Below are 24,391 nucleotides of genomic sequence, written 5' to 3'. Positions count from 1 at the left end.
AAATGGATAATCAGTGGTGTAGCACTAAGCCATATTCATTTAATTAAAATTAAACTAACTGCATAGCTGTGAAGGGGGGAATGGATATCAGATCCCACAAAATAGTGCTATGTCAAGTACTGGTAGTAGGACTGGGAGGGATATGCAGGATGTAAAAGTGCCAAATACAGAGCACAAAAATATAGGAAGGAATAGGTCAAAACACATGACCTGAGGATTCCAGTGGTTCTACAGAAATGCACAAAATATGGGGCCAAAGAAAAATAAGTTTTAGTGAAAAAAAAGCAAATACAATTTGAGAGGTATTACTAAAACCTGGTAAAATGAAATTCATGAATGGAATGCAAGGAACTTATTCAAAAGGAATAGGCCAGACAAAAGGAAAAAAGGAATGGCATTATATGTGAAGGAAGTGCACCCATACACAGAGACCCAGGAATCTGAGCAGGAAAGTCCAGTCAAGAGTATATTTGCACGAATACAACAAAGGAGATAATATTGTGAGGATGTCCAATAAACCACCAAGCAGATGTGAATAACGGCCTCCTGTGCCAGAACTTTCAAGGGAGGATAATAATAACAACAACAATCCATCAATGGAGAGTCTGCAATGAACCAGTCAACACCTGTCAAAGAAGAAATAGTGCAGTTCTGGGTGCAGCTATGGGAAAAGCCAAAGAAATACAAGAATGCAGCTTGAGTAAAGGTGGTGGATAGAAATAAAAATGAAACTGAAATGAAAGAACTTGTAATAATAGCAGAAATGGTGGAGAAAAGGGCAAGGAAGATCAAGAATTAGTCAGCACCAGGTGAAGATGAACTGCATGGTTTTTGGCTTAAACATCTGACTGGTCTGCACCCACTCATTGCCAAGCAGTTTAACAATATACTGCAAGGAGGTGAAATTGAAAATTAGTTAACATCTGACAAAACCTGATTATTTATTTATTAAATTTGTATGCTGCCCATCTCCCCTAGCGGGTGACTTGGGGTGGCTCACAGTGAAAGTAAAACTCACAAATAGTAAAAAAAAAATATATCCCCATTAATAAAAAATTAATTAAAAAGTCAAACTACAAAAACAAGCAAAAAAAAAATAATGAAAGATCCAACAAAAGGATTAGAAAGAAAAGCTAAGAAGGAAACACAAAAGACCAAAACACATCCCCTCTAGCAGCCAACACCCAGATAAGCAGGGATTAATACTAGACAAACAATCAAGCAGAAAACAATACCCTAATGAAGGAACTACCAAGGAGAAAACTCCCATCAACACTGGCAGGGAGCAAACTCCACACTCACTAGCATTGATGATATTATTAAGTTGGGTAATGAAACATCTGCAAGCAAACGATCAAGCTCAGAGAGCACCAAGGACTCCATAAAATGTACTTCCAAGCATCCTCCTCACTTCAGCATGGCAGTTCAATAGCACACTGTTAGTGACATATCTATATACTACTAAAACTCTTGTGTCTGTTACCTTCAATTTGGCAAAACAGTATGTCATAGGGCAACAATTTTTGAACCAGGGTACCTCAAATGGGCTAATTTACAGAATGTGTCCAAAATTCAGGACCCATTATTCCCATGGGATTGAAATTTGGGAAATTTGTGGCTGCTTTAGCACTGCTGTGCTGCTGTACCACTGTGGTCGGCCCAGATCACATGATTGTCATGGGCGTATCCCAACCTCTTTCCTGCCTCCCTCTGTCTCCTGCACCCAATTGGCTGGTGGGAAGGCCTGACAGGCGAGCGGCATTTGGCTGCTTTGAAAACAAGGCAGAAATTTGAAATCTCTTAACTGTGGTGGGCATTGAGGGAAGGAGGAAGGAATGACTTGGATGCCTGCTGCTGAGGTAGTGTTGGCTAAGGGGTGTTGGCTGTTGACAGGTGAGCCCTCTTCCTCCCTCAAGGGAGGGGGCTCTTGGGGACATGTCAGAATGGGGAGCAGGGGTACAGTTTTCCTCATGGTCTGCAGCTCCCTTTGTTCACCTCCCCCCAGCAAAGTGGCAGACAGTTCTGTGGGTCAGCTGAGGAGGAGGAGGATTCACCAGAGCTCTCCTGAGGGTTGCGTGGGGAGGGAAAATGGCACAAGCCTATATTATATGTGGGGAGGGGGGGAGGGAGGGAGATTTCTGATGCTCCCTGCCAACTTCCCATAAGCAAAGTCAATGGGGAAGCCGGCAGCAAGTCATAAGTCACTCACATTCCTGCTGCTTTTTCACCCTTGGTCATTCTCTTTTTCTGTTTAGATAAGGAAATATCTCTGAAACAATGACCTAATGGGTCATGGGTTGTCTAGTAATTACAAAAATCATGGTAGTCACTTCCAATATAACTTACATTGTTGGCTTCCAGACGCTTTTCTAATTCCTTGCACCAATTTCGATATTGCAAAACCTATGACAAACAGATAATTATTAGTGTACATCTTTCTGTGCTACAACACCTTTCTCTGACATTTCAAATAGTTTTGGGTTTGTTATCGATTAACGCTTTTTCTGTGCTGAGTTTGTGCTTTCTCACACATTTATCCATAGATTCCAGCTTTAGAGTATGTAAACAGAGTAATTTGGAGGGAAGCAAAGTATTTTATCATTATTTCACTTGCTAGCTTAACATCAGACAATTTTCAGACACTAATACTCAGCAACTGGAGTATCAGCCGATCAAGTCAAATTTGCAATGCAATTATGGAAACTTTTGCATGAATATGGACTTGTAAGTTGGTTTCTGAATGTGGAAAGAGTGATACATGGTGAAAAAAAACAAGAATGAGAATAAACAGAATGTTTAACAAATGGTTCAACTTTGAACAGGAAGTAAGACAAGGATGTGTGATATCCTCTTTGTGGTTTATTGTATTTATGGATAAATATATAAGGAATGCTTGTAGTGATATTAGATAGTTGGGACATGAATATGTATTTTAACATGCATACAGTGATGTCTTATTGGCTGATAGTCCAACAAAAATTTTCAGGTGAATGTCATACAAATTGTGTGCTGCAACAAAGAGTGTGTATTTGAAAAGTAATGTGTCAAAGACCAAAACAACTGTGTTTGACAAGGAAAATTAACTGAACAATTGCAAGTTATACATAAAAGGTCTGTGGATCTTGGCAAAATGTTTATTAAATATGAGAAATGCACAGATAAATTTTATGTGATCTACTGTATGGCATTGAATGTTTATTGTGACAAATGGAAATGGCTGCATATAACAATATGCTCCAAGGGTGTTATCAGGAGAAACATAAAAGTAGGATGAATTAAGGAAGGGGTACTTAAGAAGATTATGTGGTAAAACAAGAAAAGTTAGGGTTAAGAATGAATGGGCAATGAATGAATGTGGATTGAATATGGAAGTGTGACTATAAAAAAGAACAGTTGAAGTGATTTGTCATATAGAAAGAATGAATGAGGATCAAATCACAAAACAAATATATGAAGGCAGACTGGGTTAAGAAGATAGAGAAGATCAAGACAGTTGTGGTTGGATGGAGTTAATAAAATTCTCAAAAAGAGAAGGGTGAGAAGTTTAAAGAACAAAAGCAATGTATGAAGAGGCATATGCATGTGTATAGGCAAGGATGATTTGGAAAGACAGAAAGGTATGGAAAATTATAAGTTAATTTGTATAAATTAGATTTAACTGATCACCTTTTCTTTTCTCTTATCTCATGCCTCTAATTTATTTTGCTTACTATTTCCTACTCCTTTTCATGTGTAGATGTGGCGCATAATGTTCCTTTCCCTGAAAGTGAATAGTGCGATGGGTACATATGTATGTGTGTGCCTTCAAGTCAGTGTTGACTCTTGGTGACTGCCTGGACTAGTCCCTACAGTTTGCTTGGCAAGATTTTGGAAGTGGTTTGCCTTTGCCTGCTTCCTAGGGCTGAGAGAGAGTGACTGGCCCAAGGTCACCCAGCTGGCTTCATACCCAAGGCGGGAATAGAACTCCCAGTCTCTAGCCTGGTGCCTTAACCACTACACCACACTGGCTCTCATGTATGTATAGCACTGGAAAAAGAAAAAGAAAAAAAGAATTTGGACAAAACTAAAATTTTAATGTTAGTCCTTTTGCCAGTTTAGATACAAGACATGAATATTTAGCAGAATTAGTCAAAACATCACATTATTTAGAAAGAAAATTGTTTTCAAGATAGGCTCTAGTCATTTTTAAATTTATCTTTTACATTTATATCCTGCTTTTCTTTCAGCAGCTTAAAGTAGTATTGCCCCTGCCAATTTTATCCTCACAATTACTGTATTCCCGGGGAGGTTAAATTGAAAGATATGATTACCCACAAGTCACCCAGTAATTTTCATAACTGAGTGGGAATTTGAACCAGGTTCTCCGCTATGCTTGCACACCACTGTTACACCTAACTCTTTTATTTATGCATCTATGAAGATACATCACCACTTTCTTTTGCATGTCACTGGCAACAGAAAGGCTTTTTTACCTTTGCCTGTAGCTTTTGTACAAGTATCGCCTGACGGTGTTGTGCTTCTTGTGAACTTTGTAGTTTCTGACGATACAATGCCTGGTTTTCCATTATCTGCTCACGTAATGCTGTTATTTGGTCATCTGGCAACAAAAAAAAAAGTCTGTATTTTCAAGCTGTTTACTGTTTTCTTTCATCTACAGGAGAAAACTTATATAAGCAGGACAGATTCCTCTCCTCTTCTCTGGCAGTGAAAGCTGCTCTGGCAGTCTTTTCTTTTCAATAGCAACAGAAGCAGTAACAAGCACGCCTGTTCTGGCATTCTTCTTTAAACAGATAGATAGGTAAATTATCCAGGACAGAAACTAATCTGCTTTGTGTCCGGTACACAAATGAAAAATTAGAGACGCTTAATAGACCCCAACAGAAGTAGAAAAAAAATAGTTTTTGACAAAAACTAACTTTTCTAAAGTTCAGAAACTTGTCTGGGAGCGAGAACAAAGCTAATACTCGGCTCTACCCCTCTAAATTCTTATGGTCTCGGTGACGGCGATACTCAGGCCCGCTAATGCCTCCGAGCGTGGACCCCACGCGCAAGCCCGAGACAGCCCGCCCACCCAGGAGTCAGAATGTACTTGGCTTTCTGCTCCTCCTCACCTGTGAAGCTGCGAGCAGGTGAGGCGGGGCGGGGAGAACAGCTCTAGGCCCGAAGCCGCGAATCAGCGGTGCTCAGTAACTTTGCAGAGCGCGCTTGCCTGAGCAATAGGCAAAAAAATCCAGAAGCGATTTCTGGGAAATAGAGTTCGTTTAAAGGCGGTTGCAATCAAAACTGCTCTTGGAAAAACGACATTACCCATGAGCCCTTGGGCTCCGCCTCTGTACTACTCCGCTGCCTCCTATTGGTTTAAAGGGAGATGGGGCGGTGACATGGATGTAACACAGCGGGAAGATGAAAGTGTTTCTTTTTTAAAGCTGTCTCTTTCTAACTGGTCAACACAGTCGTGTTTTAATTTTGCTAGTGAGTCTTCTGGTAAGAGGATATAGCCTGTCAAGACCTAAAGGCAGAAAGAAAAGGATTTTTTTCCCCAGTCTTCCGTTTTCTTTTATTTTTCTCATTAGGTTTGCTTTTCTTTCTGTTTCACGTTTTTTCTCTTTGACCTGTGTTGACCTTAGCGATACTGTGTTGTCCCCCACGTTATTCAACATATACATAAAACTGCTGGGAGAGATCATTTGGCATTTTGGGATGAGGTACCCTCAATGTTTAAAGAACCCAGCGATGTTGCTTCTTAGCTAATTCCAAGGAAGCGAGGTATCTTTGAATGATGCTTAATCTGGAGAGCAAACTGTAACTAAGTCCAGGTGCAGAAAAGGCTAGACGCTGGAACTGAGGTATGGTGATGGGTTGGTGCTCACTTGGGAAAATGGCAAATTTTGCATGACAGGACGGAGAGTTTTTCTTAAATCCCTTCTTCCTCTCTCAGTATGCAAAAATTAAAAAACAGGGCATATTTAATCAAGTTGAATGTTGGAAATTCCAGGGCAGAGAAAAAGTCTTTTTGAAGGGCTGTTCTTAAATATTCAGTGATATTCAATATCACTTTGTATACTAAACCTCAAACTAGCTAATCATATGTTAGCCAAGGACATCGCGTGAGTCCAGACTATATGGCTACTTTATGTTTTAGTGTGACATGTGGATCCAGAAAAATTGGTTAATTGAATAAGCTATGATTAAGTGCTTCACATGTGGTCAGCCAAAGAGATGTTACTATGTTTTGCTTTTGATAAACATGTACATGAGTACATTTCATTCGTTTTAATATTCTAAGACTCTACTAAACAGAAGTACTATTTAGCTGTAGGTAAAAGAGTAAGGAAAACTCTATCCATCTCATTGAACTAATTAAAAGGCTTTAAATATTTTGATTTCAAATAATGAAAGGCTTTTAAAAAACAAAACAATTCTTCTCTATTGCTCGTAGAACTCACAGTTATCTACTACTAAAGTAGAAACTGTTCCAGGCTCTGCATCCTACAATCTTTGTACCAAGGTCTACCTCCAAAATCTCTTCCTAGAATTTCTTGCAAGACAGTGTCTGTAAATCATAACAATCACTGCATCTTCCCTCCAAACCACCTTGTGTAACATCTATACATTTACTAGCACTTCACTCTAGATAAGAAATGGAAGTAGGTGATAAACATTTATGTCAATTTTCTTAACAGTGCTTTTATATGTATTTGGGGACTTTTATCTTTCTTTGGGAATATTCTATTGCCTGCAAAGAAATGTCTCTATACCATAACAGCTATACACTGTACAAACCAGTACCAAGTTCAGAACTTCAGATATGAGGAGCTGTGTAATTCATAGTATCACGATCCATCATTTAAAGAAAGACTGAAGTTGCAGTCCTAAACACATTTTTAATTGATTGATTATATGCCATCGTCATTTTTGATTCCTAGTGACTACATAGATTTTCTGCATGACGATCTATCCCTAATCTGGTCTTTCAGATCTTCCAACTGTGCACTCATCACCACTGTAACTGAGTCCATCCACCTTGCTGCTGATCATCCTCTTGTCTTTCCTTCCAAAACACACTTACTTAGGGTTAAACCTCTTTGTAGACAATAAGATAGTTCTGAAAATGCATGCATAGGTTATTCGTTTAAACAAGGAGATTCTTGACCTTGCCTATGCTGGGCTTTTGATTGTGATCAAATATTACATTAAGCCATAATGTATTTTGTTTGGGTTTTGTCTTAGGATGCTATGTGAATCCAGTCAATTAAGTTTTGTTTAATAAGTAAACAGTGACTTAGCACAATGTCAATTAAACCCTGTGTTGGTGTCTTAAACTCTGACCATATATCTGATGACCTATATCATCAACTTGTCTGAAAGCTCTGGTCTCTAGAATTGTCTGGTCAGACGGTCTCTAGAATAGAGTTTTGTTTGTTTTCAAAAGTGAGAGGTATTTTGAAACAGCTGTTTCAAAAATAAGATTCAAAATGTTTAGCCATTGTCTGGTGAAAATTCAAATTGAGAAGTATTGCAGTTGATCACCTTGTCTTTAATTGTATCAGAATCATATTATAAATTTCACTCTGCGCTTCTATATTTGACACTCTAACCAACGCCTGAATTTCTATAGTTGGAGATAACTTTAAAAGGATTTTAAAATTAAATATAGTTCTAAATGAGCGGAATATTGTTACTGCTCTCCATTTTGACACCAGTAGGTCCCAACTACCTCTAAGAATCTGCTTTCCTCTATACTATCCAGGCAACTGCTCTCCTCCTTTTTTTTTTTTTAATGGCTCTCAGCTGAGACTCACATTGTAGACTATCTTTCTTTAATTAATAGATAAATAAAATCCATTTTCTTGTATATTATTTTTGCTGTCCTGGAGATTCTTTAGTTTCATTTAAATGCTTTTTTTAGCTGTAACAATAGGTAAGAAGTTAGCACTGATTTCTGAAGGAAAATCACATCGAACTGATCATGAAAAAAATCTGATCAATGTTAATTTTGGCCTGAAAATATACAAGATTATTTTATGTGCTTCTGTTCTAGCTAAAGTTCTACTGGATGCATTTATACTGTGTGATTTTGTGAACTAGTTGCAGCTTGTTTTTATAACATTCTGGCCCTGATGCTCTCCAAGTTTCCAAGCCTTGGATTTTTGCATTAAACTGCTTGCTTCTTCAGATTCCTAGGCTTTTGCTTGCATTAAGACATTAATGTTATTGATTTATAAGGTCAAGAAGCTGAAGATCTTGGATTCTGCTTCACAGATTGGAAATGTCATTTATTAGACATTGCCAGCCACAACATCTGGTTTCTATTATTTAAAGGGACAGAAATTCTTGGTAACCTTTTTGTGAATGCCAAAGAAGCCCACGGCATCCATGCCGTTAAGAGGCCCCTTTTTTCCTCAGGTCTTGTAAATTTCACAGAGGCCTTTGGTATCCAAACCCTTCGGGAGCCTCTGCTCAAGACCATATTTCAGAACATCTGTTGGCAGCTTTCTGATCCCTTGGTCACAAAGTGCTACCTCTTACAAGCTAAGATGAGGTTCTACAAAGGCTGCCTCAGACTGACTCTGCTCTTTTTTCTTAGGGAGCAGGTGCTTACAATGAGAGTCTGAATCTTCTACAAGGATCCTTTTAATTTTTTTCACAGAAGAGGAAGTGTACTATTTGATATTGTACAAAGTATCCTTTCAAGCAGATTGTCCATGATCTGTAATTTAGAGCTGGCTTGTGCCAGGGGTAAGCAAGCGTTTTGGGGCTAGTGGACACATTTGGAATTTGGGGAGTATGTCACAGGCACCCTTGAACAGCTATTGGGGAAAAGATTTTCTTATCTGTTGCTTTCATGGGTATGACTAGGGTTAAAAACGCCTGTACAGAAAGAAATGTCTGCTGAGGTTGTTCTCTGCAATCCCCTTTAATCCCCAAGATACTCTCTTCAACGCCAACATAATCAGGCTTTTTTCTGGGCAGTGGACACATTTCCAAATGAAGCACTGGGCAGCAGCCACCTTCCATTTTTATTTTCTAAAAATTCTTGCAAAAGGGCTCTGGGTCATTCTTGTAAATAAACAATGCCAAGTATAGCCATTTTGCTTTGGGGCAGGCCAGTTTCCCATATTAAAACAATCATAAATAAGTGGAGCAGGGAAGCTGGCAAACACTTGCTGGCTTGAGTTATGTCATGTGATGTCACAAATTAGCAAATGGATTTTATCTCTGAAGCTCTAGCTGTATCTGAGCTTTGAAAATCAGTGATACATAGAGAAAAGCATTTTTAGAACTCCATCTGGAGCAGTATTGCAGACTAAATATATTCCCTGCATATATCTGCAAAGGGTCTTCATCCTGAAACACGCAGTTCATTCTTCACTAATCTGTTTATTCCAATGAAACTTAAGTACTGCCATAGCTAAAATTATGCCAGGATATTCTACACGGTGAGATATTCTTTAAAGCTTGCAGTCATTTTACAGCACCTTAGCCTGCTATGGTATAATCTTGGCATACATCTAGGCAATCAATTTCAGTTTTCTCTTTTATATGGCATAGGAATAATTGTCATCATGGACATGGAGAGCTTCTGTCTGTGTTGGTAATGAAGCAGAAAGTTGTAGTATTATCACTAAACGCAGGTAGTAAAAAATCTATTCTCAAACAATGGAAGGGGCAGAACAGGCCTTCCTGTTCTGGAAAAAAAACTCGCTGCTGGAAATAGTTAATAAAAAGTTGGAGATCTAGACCCAATCCAAGGATGAGAAATATGGTCTGGAAAGATGTGGCAAGGAGAAATAACATGGTTTCAAATTGCTCATCTACAGGTATGTGGAAGAGCAACTTAGAAGGCACCTACTAGTGATAACAAAGTAAGAATTCATTTTGCAATCATAATCTATTCTGTCATCAAGTGCAAAACTGAGAATTGCTAGAACCAGTTGACCTAAACTAACAAACTGCTGGTTTCCCAGCTTCGGCAGAAATGATTGGTGATATCTATAATAACAGTGGTGAAATGCTTATGAGAAAACCCACTATTGGAAAGGATCCCTAGAGCCCATGTAGGGAACCACTAGGTAATATTATTTCTGGAAGATGAAATTGCAGTACTGTTCCAGAAGAAATTGAATTGTAAAAATAAGCATGTTAACATTCTTTTTGCCTTCTGCAACTTTTTTGTCACACAAGTCAGTCTATCCCATTTGATTGGATGGAATGATGGTGACATTTTAGTTTAAGCAGCTTCCCATTCCAAATTGTATTTTTTAGACATACCAGTTCTATGTACCTGTCGTACATAATCCATATACATAGATACGATGATACATATTTAAATTAGCAGAAATGGAAAACAAGAAAAATCAGTATGGATGAAACTGTCCAAAAAGAGCTTTTGATTCCCTACTCCCAGCTGAATGTTTCACTGCTAAATGGGGGATGACTGTTTGAGCAAGCAGCTCCGTAAATAATGCTGGTGAAAAATGTAACAATGCCTAAAAATTGTAATTTTTCAGTTGCAATTAAAGTGAAATAGCTCATACTTCAAGACTGCCTTCCATTGGAAAGATTGTACAAAGATTGGCAAATTATTTAAAAAATAATTTATCTTAAAATATGATGTTTAAAATAGTTCTTTTCTGGCAGTATATTACTATTTTAAGACACTCTAAGATAAATCTTCTGGACCTTTATTTTATTAATAAAATTCCTGTACAAAAAACATTTCTGTATAAGGAGTACACTGATAAGTGAATAGCAATTCTACATGCATGACTAATCCAGATTTTTTGTAGCATTTTTAAATAATAGATGTATCCCATGCTTTCTTTAAGGAGCTATACATGACCCCACTATTTTAGGCTCACAACAAAACTGTGAGGTAGGTTAGGTTGGCAATGAATTACTAACTCAGAGTCACCCAGTGAACTTCGTGACAAAGCACGGATTTGTATCTGGCATTCCTAATAGAGCGTAATAATTCATTAATATAGAAATATGGCATGTACAATGAAGCAACGCTAACTAAACACTAATCTTAGTACTAGGATAGACAACTGGCTCTGCACTGGCATTTTCTTCTAACTTCTCATCTCTTCCATCTCCAGTTTTCCACTTGGAATGTTTCTTGTTTGGCAAGTACTGTAACCTCTTTCTTGCTATTTTTTAGCAAAATTTGTCACTTAGTTGCCTGATTGATTTCTCCTGGGAACAGGATTGTAAAAAAGAAGCATTTGCTCTCTACTCTTTGCCATTATGTTCCTTGTTTTGGGAATGGGAGATTACCCTTGAAGTTGAAAAAGTCCTTATTCCTAGATTGAAAAAAAAAACCTAAATACATTTCTTATGAAAATAAGATAAACATGCTTAGTACTTCTTCTTTGAAGATGGTCCCACAATGTTTTTGTTTTTTCTTAATTTGCAATATTTGGCACATAGACTTCTCTCCTGGGAAATGCATTGCCTAAAATTGGGATAATACTTTGGGCCCTGCTTCAAGATTTTCTTTTTCCTTTTCTAAACTGCTGAAACATGCAATGATTTAATTTTGGAAATATTGCTCAATTTTTAAACTGCTGAATCAGCACAAAAACTGTATAGCCCATTTAGTGGTTTGAGGGCTGAGATTTCTGTTTGTACAATGGTGATCATGCTGCTTGCTTATGCTATTAAAGTATTGCTAGTATGAAAATTAATACTTAACATATAACATTTAAACATTTCTGGTCAGACTCATGAGCAATTAGTTGCAGAAATAACCTCCCCATCTGCATTTATTTTTCAGAAAATAGTTGAGGAGTCAATGATAATGTCTTTCTAGGAATAAGACAATTTTCTGAAGGAAACTGGAGAAATACTCTGCTTTGGATTAATAATTGGTATGTCTTGCGTCTTTCCTCTCCCTCCAGGTTCCAAGGAATCGCTCTTCTCCTTGACCATCACAGCCAGCGAGGAAGCCATATATATCCAGGAACAGAGATGCTTGGCGCTAACAGTAGTGACGGTATTAATGATCATAATAGCTTTGGGGAAGGAGGAATATAGTACAGGAAGATGGTTAACCCCCCTCTACAGTCTAATTTTCCAATCAACTCCCATTACCCCCCCAATCTTCATGTAATAAGGGAAAGGACAGTGAGAAATCTGCTCATATATCTTTTGCATCAGCATACTTGGCTCTTGAAAAGAGAATTATATCAGCCTTTTCCCAAGGTCTGTTACACTACAATTGCTATTATCACTTGGTTCAAACCAGATTATAGGCACCTTGTTAGGAATTATATCAATCCAGATGAAATTAAATCAGTGTTAAAACAAAAAGTGCATTTAATCAATGTATAGGACGATACATATGCTGCAAATTCACTCATTTCTATATATGGATCTCCCCATGTCTATTTCACCTTCTGGTTGTTGTCTTTCCTGTTTTTCAATGGCATTTCATAAGAAAAAGTTTCCCCACCATGATCTGTGGCATCTATAATAAGGTGTATATTGCATGTACATGCATTAATTTAAGGATATACCAACAAACACATATTTGTTCCACATAGGTTTTCACATCTTAGTCGTGGGTTGATGTGTCTACTGATAGTTTTGAAAAAGCTCATATATTTCACTCAATTAGAACCTGCTGGACATAGCTTTAGAATTTGTTTCTCTCATCTAATTTTGGGGTATGATTCAGCAGTTAGGGTAGTTTGCAAAGGTAAAAGAAGCTCTGTACATCATCTTTGCAACATGCAAGTCATGTAACAGAATCCCTCAACCGGTCCAGTCTTCTTACCACATGTTTGATTAAGCATCCAAGATGTTCTTTTTCATGCAAAAGATAGTTAATGATTTATGTGAAACTTGCATATTTCTACAGTCTAAAAGAAGTCTAAGATGACTCATTATCTAAGATGACTCATTATCAGAATTATAGAGGAGTGGACGGGTAAAGGATTTTATTAAAAAATCTTTATCCTAAAAAACTGATCAGAATTTAGTTTTAGAATGTGATGACTGAGGTTCTTTGGTGCTTTCACTTCATAGGGCTCCAAATTCCTGCAGGGGACACTGCTGCTTTAACATTGGATATTCTGGGACCTTATAAAGGGAAAGAGTTAAATAATGAAGCCTAAAATGCAATATAAGAAAATATTTTTTTCTCAGGCATCAAATGTGATTGTTCATAATTTATTTTCTTTGTCAGTGATTCACAATGTTTTAAAAATCTTTTGTTTTTCATTCTTTCACTCAACTTACAGACTGCTGCTAATAAACCAGAGATTCTATGTTTAGAACTATATACAATGCATATGTAATTAAAGCATACTATAAATATATTTCCACCTGCTTTTGTTAAAGGTTCTTGTGTTTATCTTAGGTGATGTTGTTTGGTTCTAAATGAAGAGTTCATTTAAGGCTAAAATACGGAACATGTTGCCACTTTTAGTTGCATATTCTATAGACTTTGGGTCCTACTGAGTTGTTTTACATAAAGCAGAGTATGACTCATTCTAATGGAAAGGGCAAAGAAGACTTTTTAAAAGAAATATATCACACTTAAATTAGTTTAGACAGCATGACATCAGAGAGTAATTAAATAGGTTTTTGTTGGAATTCCGCTTCCAATTCCTGAGTTCAGGTTTGTAAAAGATTTCTAAGCACCTGCAGGTTTCTGTGTGTGAAATATTTTCACTGGAAGGGATTCAAAACTTTTTGAAAAACCTTTTAACACAGAGGCAGCATTACGCCATTCTTCCTTCTTGGAAAAAAAATGCTCTCAGATTTAAACAAGAGTCCTTCAAGTTTTTACTCATTTTTAAGGAAGAAAGGGGGGTGGTAAACTTTCTCTTTTCAGGAACAAGCTGCTGGCAGAAATCAGGAGACAGCGAATTGAATAAATTAGCATTTCCACTATGGGACTGGATACAAATATTACACAAATTGATTTAAAGTGCTTTACATTGAAAATAAAGCTCTTTTTGCTTACTTTGCCTTTTAATCTATTTCATGGTTTTTTATGCCAAACTCGAGGAACCTTTTTAATTTTTTTCTTTGGTGGCATTCAAAGGAAGACCAGAGGATGAAAATCCTGTACTTTCTTTCTATACTGCTTTGGCACTTTAGTTGGTTTTATCTGGTTTTCCTTTTCTTAATACTGAATCCTGCTGCAGCAAGTCAAGGTAACCCAGGGATCAAATTAGGATTGTCTAAAGTAGATGGAAAAGAGAGGCATCCATTGCCAAGGACAGGTACTTTTAGAACGGGGAGCCTTGAATATAATGCTGGCAATTCCAAGTCTAAGACAAGAAGTAATATTGCTCAAGCTGGAGCGCTCTTGGCAAAGACTGATGATTCAAAGAAGACTCTGTCTAAAGCAGGGAGTACAGACAAACATGTAGGACGTACTTCAGATAGACAGCCAGGAATAAGGACGGTGACTCCAAAGGTTCAGAATTTTGGCCCTAAGGCCCCATTGAAAAAATCTGGCACTGGGAATTCAGATAGTTCCTACAAACCCAAAACAATGAAAGAACCTATTACCCAAAGGGAATCTAAAGAGGCGTTCAGACATCCTGCTGTCACCCCACATGAATATATGCTTGCCTTATACCGAGCTCTTTCTGATGCAGAACGGAAAGGTATCAATGGAAGTATGAAATTGGAGATGGGACTTGCCAATACTATTATAAGCTTCATAGACAAGGGACAAGGTAAGAAAAAGTATCCATCTATTTACAGAAAGACACAAAACTTTGCTAATCACAGGTGTTTACATCCTAACAGATACTTCAAGAGCATTTCTAGACTCAGATTTTGATATTTGTATTAAGGTAAATACTAATTTTCCAAAAGTATCGTGACATGTTTTTCTTTTCTGCATAAAATGTTGCCATCTACTTATAACACAATACTGAATATCTGACAGGATAAGAGCTGATTAATCTGTTCCTGTTGTCTATTTCTATTTCAGAAAAAAAAATAGACTAGGGAAGAGGAACTGTCTGTAGTATTTTGTGTTTGTTGTTAGAATGAAACTAATTCAGATATAATTTTAATTCAGATTTGATATTATAAAATAAGCAAGAGATTTAATATTTCTGTAATAAAAAGACTGCAAGATCAATGGAGGTTATCCACATTTTTCTTTAGATCCTCATAGGCCCCACAGCAATCTGTGAATTTGGGTTAAACCCCATGTTGGTGACTGATTTTTTTTTTTTCCACAAGCAACCCTAATCCTAACCTTGAAATGAGTAGTGTGTACAACTCGGGACTGTAACTCACTGATCATTTTTTTCAATATAATGCAGAAATTTTTAGAGGCATATATATCACTGTAAATCCATTTTGAGGAGAAACAGCTTTGTCTGAATGAAGTTTCAGGTTGAATGTTGGACTCCAATATATATCATTATTCATTAAGCTTAAAAAGTTCTGGTCTTCCTGGCAAGTGTCTTTGAAGGCAAACAATTATTAAGATATATCATCCACAAGCATATGCCCTGTGCTTTTCTGTCTTAAAATATGTCCAGCACATGGCCACCGTATGTTTACATTCTTTCCATCACATATTACTACAAGAAAAAGAATATAATAGGCACAAAGTTTTAATCTGAAGTTCGGATTCAAATATATTTTATTGGAATTTAAGTTCTACTAATTAGATTACATGTAGTGTCTAAAAGTATTTTCTTCTCTGAAATGTTAAAGTGTTATTCTAATACATCTCCATGTGATATGAACTTTTCACAGTTCCATAAAGTTCCATTAATCCCAAACTCATTATGCACATGTGCTAGGAGAAATTGAAAAGCAGTACACATTTCTGTTCAGAAATACTTGAATCTCTCTCTGTTTTTTCTCTTTAGATGATCAAGCTTCAGTTAAAAAGCAAAAATACATTTTTGATATCAGTGCGTTAGAGAAAGATGGTTTACTAGGGGCAGAATTGCGGATTTTAAGGAAAAAACCTGATATCTGGAAGCCTCATTCTCCTGAGAAAACTTGTCAAGTGAAGCTATTCAGTTGCTCTACAAGCAGGCAAGCATCCATTCTCTTGGAGTCTCGAACAATCAACATCTTAGATACAGCAAAATGGGAAGTTTTTGACATTTGGAAATTGTTTAGGAACTTTAAAAACTTTGCTAACTTGTGTTTTGAACTGGAGGCTTTTGAAAGGGGGAGGCCTATTGATTTAAGGATTGTGGGATTTAATAGAACAGGGAGGCAAGTCAATGAAAAAGCTATTTTTTTAGTATTTGGTAGAACAAAGAAAAGAGACTTGTTCTTCAACGAAATAAAAGCCAGATCTGGCCAAGATGACAAAACTGTTTATGAATACCTATTCAGTCAAAGAAGAAAGAGAAGGGCTCCTCTAGCAACTCGACAAGGAAAGAGGCCAAACAAGAATTTGAAGGCAAGGTGTAGCAAAAAACTACTCCATGTGAATTTTAAGGATATGGGTTGGGATGACTGGATAATAGCTCCTCTTGAATATGAAGCGTATCATTGTGAAGGACTTTGTGAATTTCCTCTTCGGTCTCATCTAGAACCCACCAATCATGCTGTTATCCAAACGTTAATGAACTCTATGGATCCAGAATCAACACCTCCTACTTGTTGTGTTCCAACAAGGCTGAGTCCTATTAGCATTTTGTTTATTGATTCTGCTAATAATGTAGTTTATAAACAATATGAAGACATGGTGGTAGAGTCATGTGGCTGTAGGTAGCAGAACACTACAATGATTTTCCAGTGGCTAAAAAAAAAGACTAATCAGTAGTCTGTTAATATAGATCAGTATAATAAAATTACCCAAAGTCATCTATGCTGACAAAAGTGATAGTTGCATTTTAATGTTGGCAAGCCTGTTTGTTACAACCTCCACAAAGTTTCTATCAAGGAATAACATAGAATTTTTCAAAGCAGCAAATGTAGTGGCCTGGTGTCACGTGGTTAAATTGTTCCTAGTCGTACTAGTTATATCTCTATAATGTTCCATGAGTCACATCTAGAGATACTTGCTACTGGCAATATAGCAACACAAATATTTGTGGGATGTATGTCCTCAAACAGTTCATTACATTAAACCATAAGTCAAGTTGTTGCCATCAGTGCAGTAACGGTCATGCTGTACCTTGAACAACTGAATGGTTCAAGTATATTTCCAAATAGACAGAACAGACTGACAAAATAAACAGCATGAAAAATGGACTGTGGTGCCATTGCTTTTGCATCCTGTTACTCCCTAAGTCAGTGCTGGCCAATACATTTTGCCACCTGATGCACAGTATTGAATAATGCTTCCACACTTTAAAAGGGTTTGCTGCATCGTTTAGACTTCAGTTTTTGCCTTGATGTATCTCCCCTGAAGCAGATTTCTTCACTTTGCTGCAAGGTAAGAGCCAGATCTGCTTCAACCACCCAAATACATTTCAATGACACATACATTTTCACATGATAAACACTTTTGACTCAGTAAAGACCTTGGCAAATAGGGTTCCAATGGACCTGTTTATTTTCTTCTGGCACAATTTTAAAGTTTCAATAATGTTAAACCATTTCCAGATTAATCTTCTAGGTCCATTATTGTCCAATGTATTTATCTTGTATTTGCTTGAAAAAACTATTTCTACAAAACATAATAGTTAAACAGTAACAAATAGTTTAAGAAACATTTCATATACTTAGAACTATATATTTGCAACAGTTATTCAACAGAATGCTGACTTGGTTTTAAACTGTACACATATGTGAAATTACAGAATTGCAAGCAAATATGTTTATTTCAGTGTATATTATTTCCATTTTATCTTTTTAAAATGTTCTGTTTAGTGTTTTTATTGTTTTGCTTAGAAATCATGCTGCACTCTAATGCTTGTAATAAAATAACACCTTAAGCTGTAATAAATTATTGAGTGTTAGATAACTAGATGACATAGTTATTATAAACATAATTTTATTAAAACCTGTATTTTGAGTGTTCTATTTCAAACTAAGGGAAGTTTACAATGCATGGTTTTGTTTGTGATCTGTTTGAATCTTCTCTGGAAAACTGCAAACTATCCAACACACACACACATACAACACACCCTGATTGGTACTTTTACTGGGAAATATAAGATAGTAGATAAGGCAATCCTATATATTTATGCTCTGGACTTCAGTGCCACTGCTTTTTGAATATACTGTATATGCTATGATTATGCTCTAAATCAGTTGTACGCATATGCCTATTGATTTCAGTAGCCTTATGCATTTTTGGTTCAATATTTTGTGCTTTTTCCCTTTCTTCATGTTGATAGTTAATGAGTTCTTTCCTACAATTATTTTACAAAGTTTTCACTTAAAAAGCTAGATAATTAGGTGCCATAAGCTCTAGTATAATAGATACAGATGGGCTATGCCACAATCACTCCAAACTAAGAGTCTTGAATGGAATATAGTTCAAGAGCAGAATGCTTCAGAATGCCAGGATGATAGCAGATTTATGGCAGAACAATCAATCCTATAGAATTATGTGTACATATGCTGTGTGTGTATGTACAGGTAGTCCTCGACTTACAGCCACAACTGGAATTTCCATCATTAAGTGATGTGGTCATAAAGTGAGACATGACAGCATCACTTAGCGACCGCAATCCTGGTGGTCCTAGTTGCTGTCGTTAACTGAGAATCACGGGTTGTTAAGAGAGTACCCACACCAAGCCAAGCCATTCCGGGCTTGGTCCCTCCCAGCCCTGAGCCTTAGTAAGGTAAGGGACTGCCTCCAACTCCCCCACATCTGCCCTTTTGGCCGCCATGCACCCTGCCTTGCAGTGCAGCAAGCATCTCCAGAACCGCATGGCTCTGGGGCTGCTTGCCACACCCTGGGAAGCTGCAGCTGCCCCAGTCCAGTCCCAGCTGCAGTCACTCTCACTACCCTGCACTCCAAGACCCCTGCCACCCTGCGCTCCACCGCCCCAGCTGACCTTCGCTGTCTTCTTGCTCCTGCTGCTGACGAGGCATGCCCAGCCTGGCTGCTAGGCCAGGCTGGGGCTGGACTGCACGCTGCAAAAAGAAAAAAAAAAAGGCAGCCCCTGAGCCACAGCACACCAAAAAGCCCTTTGTGCTGCACTCCTGGGCTGGGGCTGGGCTTTGCGCTGCAGGGGAAAAAAAGTAAAAAGCAGCCCCTGAGCCACAGCGCGAAGGGACATTTTGGCATGCCATAACTCAGGGGCTACTTTTTACTTTTTTCCCCCCACAGCGCAAATCACCCAGCCACAGAATGTAAAAAAGTGTTGTAAAATGACAGACACTACACTGACCCTGGAAACAAATCCAGGATTTGTGTGGCAATGACACTTGTGGTATCATTCATACATAGAGGCACTCCATTAACTCATAAGGATGGATAGATTAATAATCTCAATCCACCAGTAGCATGTCTGGCAGAAAATATTAAATTATGCCAGGGCAAGAGAGAGACTGCTGTCAGAATTTGAACTGACACTGCACACTTTCCAGAGCTGGTCCTTGATCATTCAGCCACATCAGTAAAAAAGAATCAGACGTATCATTGTTTTTCCTCTGACTGCTCCTTTGTATTTTGTGAAAAGCCCAGAAGATACAGCACCAGCTCTCACTGGGTACATTATTTCATATTCTAAATGCACAACATACTGGGTTTGAAAGCAGTACATTTTAACACATCACAATTCTCTGGGAGGAAAACTACAAAATCTTCAGATATTCTTATCAAAACCATAATATAAATGAGATGTAGATGCTCAGTGGCTTCCACTTTGCACAAGCAAAACTGTACTATATACAGCATTTTCCTAAATTTCACTTCCAGTACAGCCATGAGTAAGACACTGAAACATGGTAATAAAAAAGCTTTTCTAAATGTTAGCACCCATCAATTGATTTAAGGATCTAGCAGGCCTACTACTTCAAAGTTGTCTTCCTAAAACTATTGCTTGGATGGTAGAAGTGGTCTTATTGCTTTTCCATTTCTATAACCCAGTGTTGTCTGGCTGGGGAATTCTGGGAGTTGAAGTCCACTCATCTTAAAGTGGCCAAGTTTGGACAACACTGCTATAACCCATTGTCTTAGTGCTAACTTAGCCCTATCAAAGCCCATCATGACTATCACTAGCAGAACACCTGGAGAGAAACCATAACAATGTAGCTTCTACTGGAGCATGCAAATTGATAAAAGTCCTATGTGTATTAGTAGGGAATATTTCAATAGTTATTTTTCTCAGATTTATTTCAAAATTACAGAAAATTTGATAAGTGTTATGTTCATAATGTGTTGTAGTGTATGGAGCTTTTGTATATATTTTCCTCTACTTTATATGAGTTATCATAAACTACCCCAGAAACCCAGTTTATTTATCCCAATCCCAATTTTTCATTCTTTTATATATAAATTTTCCTGGTGCATCCTTTTAAAATGCAGTGTAGCTACTGTTATTTGCATACAAACTTTCTCTGGTGTACTTTCACCTTTTCAGAAGCATGTTTTGGAAGATCTCTGATTAGATCACTAGTAGCAACTGATGATGCTAAGTGTGCCCCTAGAAAGTCCAGTGTAACAGAATCTTCCTCATATGTTTTCAACGTAATTTATGGAATAATGATTTTATATCCTATTTGAATCATTAATGCATAAAGAATATATCTACCTCATGAACTAATTAAGCACTGATTAGCTGAATCTAAAAGTTTGTTCTATGATTATTATTGTTAAGGAGGGTAAAGTAACAGGATTAGATTTCCTGAAGAACATAAAGCATATTCCACAATTTTGGTCATGCTGCTTATTTATTTATTTAATAAATGTACATGGCCACTCATCTCAGTTGGCTGTTGTTTACTGCTTGATTGTTTATTTGAGTTGGTAGTTCTTTGATTAGGGTATTGTTTGCTAATAGAAGAGAATATATGTAGCTCAGGGTTGAACTGTGGAGTCCTTGGGGTTCTCGGAGTTTGGTTGTTTTCTTGCAGACATTTTGTTACCTGGCTAGGTAACATCTTCAGTGCTCGAAGGGAGAGGGGTTTGCTCTCTGTTCATATACAGTAGCTTGCCCTGTCAGTGTTGGTGAGGGAGTTGTTTTTTCCTTGGTGGTTCCTTGATTAGGCTGTTGTTTACTGCTTGATTGTCTGTCTGAGTTGATTAGGGTATTCTTTACTGTTTGATTGTTTGTCTGGTGTTAATCCTGGTGTTTATCTCCGCTTCTTTGGGTGTTGACTGCTGGCGAGGTGTTCTGGTCTTTTTGTTTCCTTCTTATTGTCTCTTTTGAATAGTGTGTAGATACTGTTTATCTTTATGAGGCTGTTGATAGCTGACTTGTCTGAATACCAAGCTTCCAGGAATTTCCTTGCATTTTTGGATTTAGCTTGGTCTAAGACGCTGACAGTATCCCAGTTGAAACTATGGTTAAGTCTATCCCTGTGTTGTGAGATTAAGAAGTTTTCATCATGTCTTCTGACTGTTGGTAATGTTCATGGAGGCGCTCTGCTAGTCTTCTGCCTGTCCGTCCTACATAGTGGTTGTTGCAGTTCTTACACTGTATGTTGTAGATGACTCCTGTTTTTTCTTCTTGGGCTACTGGGTCTTTTGGTTTACTTAAGATGTTTTGGAGGGCTTTAGTTGGTTTGTGTGCTACATGCCATGTGGTTGTAATAGTGTGTTAGTAGTTTCTGAGACATTTCTGATATATGAAAGTGTTATCCTTTTCATAGCTTGTGTTGGTTGTGCTATAGTGGGTTGAGTGGTCAGGCACTTTTTGATAAAGTTGCATGGATATCCATTTTGTTGGAAGATGTTGTACCTCCCACCTGGTCTGTTTCCTTTTTCTGCTGTTCTGGCTTGCTGCAATGCATTTGTATTCATCTGAATAATGTTCTTATGCAGCTCCTCTTGTGGGAGGTTGGGTTGTTTCTTTGGTAATGGAGTATTGTTTACTGCTTGTTTGTCTGGTGTTAATCCTTGCTTATCTGAGTGTTGATTGCTGACAAATAGGTGTTCTGGTCTTTTTGTTTCCTTTTTTAGCTTTTTATTGTCTCTTTTGAATGGTATGTAAATGTTGTTTATCTCTATGTGCCTATTGATGACTGACTTGTCTGAATACCAAGCTTCCAGGAATTCCCTAGCATTTTTGGGATTTAGCTTGGTCTAGGATGCTCAGAGTTTCCCAGTTGAAACTGTGATTGAGTCTGTCCATGTGTTGTAATATTAAGTTCTCAGTGTGTCTCTTGACTGCTAGTTGGTATTCATGGATGCGCTCTGCTAGTCTTCTGCCTGTCTGTCCTACGTAGTGGCTGTTTCAGTCCTTACACTGCATATTGTAGATGACTCCTGTTTTTTCTTCCTGGGCTACTGGGTCTTTTGGTCTACTTAAGAAGTTCCGGAGAGTAGACCAGAAAAAGGACATCAAGAAGCACATCAAGATATAGAGAAAACATTAGAACATGTAAGTCTCCCTAACAGTAACCTTCTCAGCAACTTAGATTTTAATAAAGAGTGAAAAGACTAGCATCTCAAATTATTATTTTTATGGCCAACTGTCCTGCTTTCCCCTAGGGAATTGGAATTATTATTGAATGGTAAGAATTAGAAAAAAAAAAAAGAGTGGTAAAATGATAATGGTTAAAAGTTCAGCTTTCCAATGGCAGGTTTCTCTCTCTCCCTCTCTCTCACAGAAAATGCCTCAGTTGTATCTACTTTCTAAAGTCATTATCTGTCCCAAGTGAGTCTTTGTAAAGATTCAAATTTCAAATAAACAATACACTACGAGACAGATATGTGCTAGTAATTTTTGTTGTATTTGGCTAAAATATGAGAACTGAGTTGAATGGGTAAACATGAAAGTATGCCATTTAAAACAATGCATTGCCATTAGTGTTTGAATATGTGCCTAAACTCCATGTGCACTTTTGTATGGTTATGTCATTTCCTACATAAAATGTGATTGTTTATATAACAGCCATATGAAAGATGCAGTAACCCTGTATGTGGGCTATTTGAAGCTGCTTTAAAGAAACATAAAAAGCCCTTGACCCTTCTTAAATAATAAAAAGTATTTAATTATGCTGTTTTAGGAGATCCTAACCAATCTTGATAAGATTTTTGTTGGAAAAAAATGTTCTGTGGTTTTGGCATATCTTACTTTAAGAATTATTATGGTTGCAGTCAGGTTTTTTTTGTTTTTGTTTTTTTACAAATTAGACTTAAAGTTAAATTATCACTGCTCTTCAACAATTGTTGAATTTTCAAACATTAACATTTTACTTAGTTGACGGGTAGTTTGACAGGGCGACAAAAATGGAGCAGAATTTTAAAAGGTTTGTGCTACTACAGTTATGCCTGTGTGTGGACACTGATTTTCTCAATACTTCTAAGAAACAAAGATAAGTATGGGAAATTATTGGCCATACACAACCTTAATGCCAAGCCACTTGGTTAGTTTGGCTTTCGCTTTGTGAGTTGTGTGAGCTTTGCAATTGTTTACGGCTTAGCGTGTTGTACAAACCTAGCGAATGGTTGTTTATTCAACAAGCCATGGTCAGTACAAAGAGAGATTACTAGAGATATGTTATTTAGAGAGATTACTATACAGCAGCTTATGGCAAGTTTGTTTGCGGCCAGAGCCCACGCCTTTTTAAAATCGATCACTGAAGACTGCAGGGACTTGACGAACCCAGGAGATGGGGGCTGAACATATTGTTCTCCTTTTCTGGAGGGTCAGGTGCTGTGTTTTTTAAAGTAGATCAAATGCATTTTCTTCATAATTTACTAAAAACTCTGATATTAGGGAGCAGTTTTGCATGTCTCGAGGTAAAAAAAAAAAAGGGAAGGGAGGCAGAGGGAGTCAAACGCATCGCAGAGACAGAGGGCTGTCATTCTCTGAGAGTTCAGCATCACGAATGGGTTCTTATGTTTTTACTGTCTTGTTATATTCTTGGCAAAACCATGCCTGCATGTATTTCCCCAAGCTGGTGCCATCTGGATGTGCTGGAAGTGCAGCTTCCAAAATTCCCAGCTGGTTTACAGTGCAATCTTGAAGGGGCTTACTCAAAAGTAAATCCCATAACATTTTTTCTTTAAAAAATAATATTTATTTTTATGGCGAAATAGAACAATGGAAACATAATGAACAGTAGAAAAATAATAAATAATAATTTAAAATTTAATAAATTAAATATTTATGTATTTATTTAAATTATTCATTATTTATATTAATATAGCAATTCAAGTAATCAATAAATACAATTTAAATTGTTTAAATTTATACCATTATTTAAATAATTAATGATAATAATATAAAATAATAAAAAAGTGATTTCAAAGAGAAATAAATCATAGTGATTAAAATGTACTGAAACTGAAAAGAGAGAAATCCATATACTATTA

At 37.2% G+C, this 24,391-nt stretch overlaps 2 protein-coding genes across 3 annotated transcripts in view; one reads left to right on the top strand and one right to left on the bottom strand.

Moving 5' to 3' along the window:
• CEP250 (centrosomal protein 250) overlaps positions 1-5,208 on the bottom strand; it is a 43,990-nt gene extending 38,782 nt beyond the window's left edge. For both annotated transcript variants that reach the window (XR_015798354.1, XM_025167157.2), the window contains exons 1-3: positions 5,112-5,208; positions 4,473-4,597; positions 2,347-2,403 (exon numbers count right to left, since the gene is read on the bottom strand). Coding sequence is in view for 1 of the 2 variants with exons in the window: in XM_025167157.2 (XP_025022925.2) it covers positions 2,347-2,403; positions 4,473-4,565 (150 nt within the window). In the remaining variant the exon portion in view is untranslated. The remainder of the gene's footprint in view (positions 1-2,346; positions 2,404-4,472; positions 4,598-5,111) is intronic.
• An 8,521-nt stretch (positions 5,209-13,729) lies between these two features.
• On the top strand, positions 13,730-24,045 carry GDF5 (growth differentiation factor 5). Its single transcript, XM_007429034.2, has 2 exons — positions 13,730-14,699; positions 15,858-24,045. The coding sequence occupies exons 1-2, from the start codon at positions 14,006-14,008 to the stop codon at positions 16,718-16,720; spliced, it is 1,557 nt and encodes a 518-aa protein (XP_007429096.2). The 5' UTR covers positions 13,730-14,005; the 3' UTR covers positions 16,721-24,045.
• The last annotated feature ends 346 nt before the right edge of the window (positions 24,046-24,391 follow it).

Source organism: Python bivittatus, unplaced genomic scaffold (assembly GCF_059951505.1).
Source record: "Python bivittatus isolate LINGU-HERP-01145 unplaced genomic scaffold, Pbiv_v1 ctg000700_np1212, whole genome shotgun sequence".
NCBI classification, from domain to species: domain Eukaryota; kingdom Metazoa; phylum Chordata; class Lepidosauria; order Squamata; family Pythonidae; genus Python; species Python bivittatus.
This window is presented reverse-complemented; position numbering and strand designations above follow the sequence as displayed.